General features: G+C 56.5%; 1 protein-coding gene across 1 annotated transcript in view; it reads left to right on the forward strand.

Moving 5' to 3' along the window:
* The window catches only part of GOLGA1 (golgin A1), a 37,307-nt gene that overhangs the window by 25,071 nt on the left and 3,628 nt on the right, over positions 1-8,608 (forward strand). The window contains exons 16-20 of the mRNA XM_012721558.1: positions 4,531-4,620; positions 5,210-5,312; positions 5,410-5,555; positions 5,983-6,105; positions 8,422-8,481. Coding sequence (XP_012577012.1) covers positions 4,531-4,620; positions 5,210-5,312; positions 5,410-5,555; positions 5,983-6,105; positions 8,422-8,481 — 522 coding nt within the window. The remainder of the gene's footprint in view (positions 1-4,530; positions 4,621-5,209; positions 5,313-5,409; positions 5,556-5,982; positions 6,106-8,421; positions 8,482-8,608) is intronic.

Here is an 8,608-nt window from a genome sequence, read left to right on the forward strand (position 1 = left end):
TTGTTTTCCTTCTGACAACTGCGCAGTCATTCCCTGGCCTAACTCAAGGGTGAGGAAAGATGTCTGCCAATTGGCTATCTCTGCTGCATTACGTCTGGGGGTGCCACAGAGCTATGCCTGGGGAGCATCTTCTTCAGAGTCTGGAACTTTCCGTGCTGGCCTTCAATGAACACACATTCAAGGACCTGTTAAATGCTGTTGTACCATGTAGGCGCCCGGATGTGGCTGTGATCTAAACACATTCTTCCTTGTGCAGCTTGTAGCTGGAGGTACTAACAAGTAATAGTCATAAATACTATGGAAAAAATAAAAGAGGTGGCAGAGAGTAGGAAGGAGAGGACGCTTTAACATGGAGGTTAGGCACAACTTCAGTGATGTTCATGCAAAAAATCTGAATAAGAATATTTAATGTTTAGGAATATTCTGTTCCAGACAGAAGAACTAACAAGTGTAAAGGCAACTAAGGCAAACGAAAGCTTGGCGTGCTGAGAGAACAGCACAGAGGCCTGTGTGGCTCACCCTTGGGCTGGGAGGAATGTGGATGAGAGTGACGAAGGAAGTCACTGATTTTAAGCAGAAAGTGACTTGAAAAGTTTTATTTTAAAGAGATTATTTGGGAGCTGGGATGAGAAGGGGAAAAGCCTCCTGTGGAGGAAGTTCTGAAAAGGTGGCAAGGCCAGAAGCAAGAAGACCAGCTGGCGGCCTTTCAGCAGAGCAGACAGCGCGTTAGCTGTAATGCAGGAAGGAGCACTCAGCCCAAGATGCGCTGTAGAGAAGGCGCCGTGGGACCTGCCCTGGTTAGAGGGAGGGAGCGCGAGGAGAGACAGGAGGGGGCTCCTGGCGTGGGCAGTGGACTCGGGTTTCTCGCCTCTGCACTGTTGCTATTTGGGTGGTCATTCTCTGTTGGGACTGACACGTGCCCTATGGGCTGCTGGGGAGCATCTTAGTCTGTATCCACTAGGTGTCAGTAGCAGCCCCACTTGTGACAACCAAAGATACCTGCAGACAGGGCAGGTCGAATTTATGGCCAATGGGCTGTGGAATGAGTGTAGATGGGAAAGAGCCAGTGCTGAGGGCCAGCATTGAGAGGTTCAGAGCGGGGGTGGCGGGGGGGGGGGTCAACAAAGAGACTGAAAATGCAAGAACAGGTGGGAGAACAGGAAAACCAGGCAGGTATGGAGTCCTGCGAGCCCCAGAAACTCTGAGGGCCCCAAAGGGGACGGGACTCGCCAGATGTGCCGAGACTGAGGTCACTGACACCTCGACAGGTGTGACTGCTGTGGAAGGGTGGGGTGAGGCTGACCAGCAGAGAGACGAGCTCCTTCCACGCTGGCAAAGGCAGAGGAGGCCATTCAGACCTGTGGCCCTGTGGGCTGTCTGGGAAGCTGGCCAGTGTCGGGGGCCTGAAGGCACAGGAGAGACTACAAGGCAGCAAGCCAGTCTTTGGAGCAGGTTTGCCTCAAGGTGTCCTGGAGACAAAACCAGAAAGTCATCCAAGCTCATTGCAGCTTCTCAGCTGGCGGAATGCAGGTGGAGTCTCAAGCTTAACTTGGGTCCAGCCTGGGACATCCTTTGAGCTGTGCTTGGGAACTTCAGAGGACTGCACTTCAGGGGGGGAGCCAGTGTGCCGCCGCCCCCCCCCAACTTGGACAGAACATCAAAGACATAGGGGCCCACCCAGTACATCTTGTTAGCTGCTGTTGAATTAAGGTGGTCCTGATCTGTGCTCCTGGTTGAATTAAAAAGCAAGCAGATGTCCCTGGAGAAATGTGTCATCCAAGACCTGTAAATATTTCTGCACATACATTTTGAATTCAAGATCAAGGATAATTGGGCAAATAGCATCTCAACAGCATAAACAGAAAAAAACAGACTCACAGGGACTTAGGTGTCTTACTGTTTTATTTAGCCTTTGTTTAAAGGGATAAAAGACAAAATGGAAGATTTGGAAAGTATAAAAAAGAGCTATTTTGAAAAGGAATTAAATAGAATTTTACTACTGGAAAAGATAACTGAAACTGAGCATGTGCTAGATTACAAATGAGCTGGAGGAAATCTTCTGAGGTGATGGATATTTCCACTTTTTATTGTGATGATTTAAACCATGAATCATATTTCACACCTTAACTATCTGCAGTTTATTGCTCATTTTACTTCAGTAAAGCTATTTAAAAATAATGAATGAGTTTAACAGCAGATTAGAACTAACGAGGGAATTTGTGAACTAGAAGTAAGAGCAGAATAAATACAGAATTGATAAAAGACATGCCAGATCCTGAGACAGTGAGGCATCACAAAGGAAGCCTAGGAATCAACGGCCAACCTGTGGGCTCAGGGAGCAATATGAAGAAGTTGAAATTACTAACGTCAGGGGTGAACAGGAAGCGCGCCTGGATTTGACACCCAAACCTCCTGAGCAAGTGTGTGTTGGGACCCGGGCAGTGAGCGAGTCCAGCTGCAGACCAGACGAAGACTGCAGAGAGGATGCAGTTGTTCCTGCTGGAAGAAACTGCTGCCAGGGAGAAGCATCCTTACTGCCCCGTGGTGGCAGAAATGGAAACCAGCTGGAAGGGGTGTCTTTCTCCTGCCTCCCGTCACCCTCACGCCCCCCGTCGGCAGAGATGAGTACGAGGCCATCTGGTCCCGGCTCTGGCCACAGCGTGGGCCAGCGTGGGCGTGGCTGGGCGGCTAGAACCTGACCTTGCACGCACAGGTTTGTTCGAAGCGTGGTCCATTTCCAGACCTTTGGGGAGTTTTCCCAATACCTTGGATTTCTAGTTTAATCTCACTAAGGTTAGGTAATACTCTGACAGATTCCGTCCTTTGATAGTTATTTAGATTTGTTTTATGACCCAGCCTTTAGTCTATCCTGGTAAATATTTCAGTGCACTTGAAAAGAGTGTATCGTTCCTGCTGCTAGTGAGCGCATTCTGTGAGTGCTAATTAGACCAAGTCGGCTGATCAGATCTTGTGTTGTTCAGATCTTCTGTGTGTTTCTGGGCTTTATTTTCTGGTCTGCCTATTCCATCAGTTACCGGAAGGGTTGTGCTAAGTCTTCAACTGTCATCATGGATTTGTCTCTTCTCCCTGTAGTTCTGTCAATCTGGGCATCAAACAGCTGTTGCCTGCACAGACACACATACGCCCTGCTCCCTCTTCTCTCTCTCCACCCCCCAAAGCATGTTCAGGTGCAGAGAGCTGCCGCAGGTGGGCAGCCTGCTGGCTCCTGCAGCCTCCCTGAGCCCGACGCCCCACCTCGAGGGTTATGCAGCCCACCCAGCCTGTAGCCACTGGAGCCCCACCCCTGCCGTGACAGGCGTGACCTGGAGAATCCAAGGTCCCGCCGCCAGCCTTTTCAGTTCAGGCACCAATTTCCCTTGACGTCTGGAGGACTTGCAGGAGGTCGTTCTGACAGCGCCACCAGAGATGCCAGCGTGCCCCTGGCCACCTGGCTGACAGCGCCCCTGTCTTCTCTTCCTGCCTCTCGCACCTGTGCCTTGTCACCCTCCCAGCATTGCTGGTCTCTGCGCCCTGCAGGTCCGGGGCCCCCCACAGTGGCTCCACACTGCCCAGCTCAGCGGCCCCCAGCTCCACGGTGCAGATGAGGGGTCTGACATTAAAAGGTGCCTTTGGCTCACCTTGGGTGACAGAGTACCTCTTGGACAAGTCAGCTTGCCCGCAGGGGTGAGGCTTTCTGATTGGCCGAGCCTGCACTTGCTGCTTATTCCTGTCACACCATGGTGCAGGTACATGATTAGCTGCCTCACCAGAACCAGACGTGGGGTGGGAGTGAGAAGAGCAGCAGTGAGGCTCCGAGCCGCCCCAGAGCGGGGTGTGCTAGGTGGAGACCTCCACATGTGTTCTCTCCTGAGCACCACGACCAGTGTCCAGGCAACCCCGGTCACCTGGAAGTCTATGGGCCGGCGCGCACAGGGTGCCGGTCTCGGGCCAGAGAACCAGGGTGCTTGTCTGGGACGGGCTCGGCTCTGGGGAAGGCTGCTGAGGCAGCCCTGCTTGTGGCAGGGAGTATGTTGCCAGTGGAGTCGTCTCCCCGGCTGGGCTCGGAGCTCAGGCAGATGCCACCTGGCTATGCCGCCTGCTGCCTCTGGGCATCAGGAAGTGACTTAGTGTCTCAGAGCCTCGGTTTGCTCCTGTGTTCCCCGGGGCCTTCAGCCCGCGCCTGTCAGTACTCACTTGCTGCTGTTCTCGGCAGCTGCATTGTGCCAGTGCACTGCTTCGCTCACATGGCGTCAGACACTGCTTGGGCTGTGTTGGCGTCATCGGGCCGGCTCTCCAAGTGCTCGCCCACCCGGAGCCTGACCCAGGTACTGGCTGGCGCGCCCCTGCACTGACTGGCCAGAGAGGTCGGTTGGCTGTCCAGCAGAGAACTGCCCTGCTGGTGTGACAGCGAGAGGGCAGCCTGGGAACCTTAGAAGTGTCCCCTCCGGGGGCTCCATGGCAGGTGTGGAGCTGAAAAACACGTGGACTGAGTTTTGGGGCTCAGTCTCCTCCCTGTTCCCTGGGTTCTAGGAAGAATGGAGCCAAAGAGAAATCGTGAGTGTGGCAGTGGCGCAGGCCCTGGAGGAGGTGCGGAAGCAGAGGGAGGAGTTCCAGCAGCAGGTAGGCCCGTGGGACCCTGAGGAGTGGCCGGAGGGGTCATGCAGCCCAGCTCCGCAGACCCGGGGCCCCAGTTCTGTGAGGTTAGTGACTGCAGCCCCGAAGACCACCGCCAGCAGCGCTCTTGGCAGGAAGGGTTGGAAAAGCCATCCCCAGTGACGGCCCAAGCTTCTAGTTGACACAGACTCAACAAAGCTGAGGCCCCTCTGAAAAGACGAGGGTGGCCATGCCCTCCGGGATGGCGCAGGGAGGGAGGGCGCAGACCCACGCCCACCTAGAGCTGGGTGCTCGTAGGTGCTGAAACGTGGGAGTTACAGCTGTGGCATCTTGGGGGAAGGCGAGCAGAATCTCCAGGCCTCTACGGGGCCTCCTGCAGCCAGAGAGGCAGTGAGAGCGAGGCCCCGCGCCAGCTCCGCAGAGGTGCATTGATCAGAGGTGTTTATAGGAGCCAAGGAGAGCTTGGGCCGTGTTCTAGGCCCTGGGCTTCAAGGAGAGACTCGTCGGGGGATGGGGGGTAGTAGAAAATGGAGACTCCTTTGAAGGAGACGGGGTTACTGCTGCCAACTCTGTCATGTTGCTTTTTCTCTTCAAGGCTGCTAACTTGACAGCTATAATCGATAAGAAGGAGCAGAATCTGCAGGAAAAGACTGAAGCGATTCTCCAGAAAGAGCAGGAGATTCTCCACCTGAAGAAAGGTGAGGGGTCTGGTCCTTTTCCCCTGTCCCTGCCCAGCAGCCCGCCCCGAGCTGCTTGCTTCCTGGGCTCACAGCGCCCCGTCCTCTGCCCACCCAGGTCATGAGTCTGCCCTCCTGCAGACGCACCAGCTGCAGGCTGAGCTCGAGGCCCTGAGGAGTCTGCAGGCGGAGGAGCCGGAGGCTGCGGGCGCCCCGGAGGCCCTGCTGAGGCTGCCGGGTCGGGAGCAGGGGGTGGTGCCTCACGTGAGTTCTGCTGAGCCACGGGGCCCTGGCATGGCAGCAGCGTGTGCCGAGGGAGACTCAGGGCTGCAGGGATGGGCACAGGTGTGGGGGGCCACTGGGGAGCACCCAGCTCACTATGCTGTGGGCTGTGGGGTGTGGGGCAGGACACTGCTCTCCTCTGGCTTCCTGAGGGGGCTTCTCACTGACCAGGAGGTCGTGGCTTGAAATGCCAGGGACTGCGCAGCGCATCGGTGTGCGGGCGTCAGAGCCCGGCCTTCGGAGCGCAGGTGTGTGGCGTGGTGCCTCGGGCCGGGTCTCTGCAGCGTGAGTTTGGGCTCCGCCTGAAGCAGCCCCCCAGCACGCCCCTGGGAGCTCAGTGTGGAATGAGCCTGGGCTTAGCTTGAGCCTTGCCTGGCCTGGCCCTCACCTTGCCTCTTCCTCCCTGCAGGACCCGGGGTGCCAGCTTCCCACCCCAGAGGGCATCCCAAACGGTGACATTGGCGCCTTGGACCTGGAGCAGCTGCAGAAGGAAAAACAGGATTTGGAGCAGCAACTTCTGGAGAAGAACAAGGTGAGGCGTCTCTCTCCCAGGCTCTTGCTCTGCTTGGCGCCTGCGCCCGCAGCGCCAAGTTCGGGCCCCTCTGGGGAGAGACGGTGGGTGCCTCTTTCATCAGAAATTCTTCCTGGTTTCCTCTTCCGGGAACTTCTGCGTGGTCTTCCTTTCGGTCACCCAGCTTTCCCGACCCCCCACGAGAGGTGACCCCAGGGACTGGGGCTTGAGCAGCAGGCATCTCGGCCTTGCCAGCCCCTCGCTCACCCTGCGTGGCCCGCCTTTGAGTGGGGTGGGAGCGCGGGAGCAAAGTGTGGAACTGGTGGTACGATTTCTGCGCCGGCCACGGGCTCTTTGGCTCCAGTTTTTACGGAACCCTGGGAGGTTACGGGACTGCTCCGGCCTGAAACTCCATCCCCAGATTGTGTGAGTGAGTAAGTGTGTGTGACAGTGTGTGTAGAACTTTAAAAAGGGAACAGTGTTCCTGTCTCTCATTGGAACTCTTTCTGTGAAATATAAAGCACAGAAAAGTGCACACCACCGGGCCAGGCTCCTCCCCTCAGTCCCTGTGCAGGGTCCAGCTGGGGCCGCTGCTGGGTGGCAGGCCTCTGGACTCTGTACCAGAGGTCCCATGAGCCTGGCTCACACACCTGTGGTCTCCACGTGCCTGTCTGAGGGGCCCCTGAAACGCAAATCACGCACAGCCATATTCAGACTCTCCTCCCCCAGCTTCTACCATCTCTGCCTCCGTGAAAACCTGGGAGTCACCCTCCCCCTGTGTCTCTGTCACAGCCACTCTTAACTCCCTGTGGCTCTCCCTCCAGCTACGGCCAGTCGGCTGCTGCTCATCCGGGCACTGCTGGACCCTGAGCCGGGTCGCACTTCTCTCTTCCCTGCAGGAGGATGTTGGGCTTCTGACCGCCTTCCTGTTCACTCCTCAGTTCCCCCGTCTGCTGACCTGTTAAACCGCCTCCCACACTCAGTTTTATAAAAGGGCTGGTGTGGTTTCAATCTGTGCTCCCTTGGTGGCCAGGAGGCTAAACATCGCCCCTAAAGTGTCAGCGCGAGTCCTTGCAGCCGCCCACAGCGGCCTCTGTGGCTGGCCTGTCGCCTTTCACCTCACCCCGACACCCCAGCACACCCTCGGTGTGCTGCTGTGGTCTTCCTGTGACCGTCAGGTACCTTCCCACCATGGGCCCTTTGCTCTTGCTGAGCCTGCTGTCTGCGGACGCCTTCCCCGTTACCTCTCTACCTTGAGAGTGTCCTGTCATCGGCGAGGCCGCTCCCGCAACGCCTGCCAGCCCTCAGGGGACGCCGCTTAGTGCCTCCTGACTGACTGCCTCTGCTTACTACGATGTCCGCTCCTGGTGCGGAGACGAAGCGGCTTGCTCTGTTGCTGTTTCCCAGCCCCTCGGCCGTTGTCTGGCGCACGGCGGGGACATTTGTTGGATGAATAGATGAGGCCAAAGCCCAGAAAACAAGTATCACTTTAGGGGCGATGTCTAGCCACCTGGCTGCCAATTGAAACACACCCACCCTTTATAAAACTGTGTGGGAGGCGGTCCAACAGGTTTGACAGGAGCTGGAGACACTTGCAGCCCTCCACCAACTGGGAACTCTCTGGAGACCAGAGAAGTCTCTCGGGGACACAGCTTATTACAGCTTTGCTTAAAAGCAGGAGTTCAGCTACACCGAGACCTGGGGCCCGGCTGTCCCACTTAGAGTTCTAATTAGGAAAGGTGCAGAAGGCTGTGAAAACTGTAAATGAGAAATACTAGCTACTCTGCTGAAAGATGGTGCCTCTGGGGAAACAGCTCTTCCTAGATCGTGTCCTCAGGTGGGTTTAGGTTCATAAGACTGATCAGGTGCACTAAAGAGCTGAGGCCCAGTGTAGGTGGTTGTGAGGGAAACCATGACGCTTCACTGTTCACAGTGAGCCACGGGCATTAGCGCGGGTTTCAGGCTCATGTGGCGACACAAACCCGTCTCGACCTGAAGCCCCTCCTTGGGCTCGTGGCTCGTAAACCAAGTTGCGCAGGGCAGGAGGCGCAGCAGCGATGCTCCTTAAACACGCAGAGGCGTCCTGAGGGCGCAGGGCTCGGCTCCCGGACACCGTGCCGGGGCTGGAGAGTAGGTGGGTGCCGAGTGGCAGCAGAACGGGCCTGGGCCCAGGTCACAGGCGCAGGTGTGACTGCTGAATGGCCTCTGGGAGACAAGGCAGGGACATCGCTAACAGGTGTTGGGGGACTCAGGGTGTCTGTCTCTTCTGTTTTCCTGTGCACCTTAAAGATGGTGAAATGTGCATTTAACACATTCCTTTCGGGGGGGTTTTCTCAGACCATAAAGCAGATGCAGCAGAGGATGCTGGAACTAAAAAAAACCTTACAGAAGGAATTGGTGAGTGCCTTCTCGTCCCACACCTGCGCCATCCCTAGCTCCCTGGTCCTCTTGGGGTTCCCCCCCACCCCCATTGATTGCAAAGGGCCTCTGGGAAGTCAAATAGGACCTTGGCCTCGGGGAATGA

This window comes from Condylura cristata, unplaced genomic scaffold (genome assembly GCF_000260355.1).
Source record: "Condylura cristata isolate star-nosed mole 26May11 unplaced genomic scaffold, ConCri1.0 scaffold00006, whole genome shotgun sequence".
Taxonomy (NCBI): domain Eukaryota; kingdom Metazoa; phylum Chordata; class Mammalia; order Eulipotyphla; family Talpidae; genus Condylura; species Condylura cristata.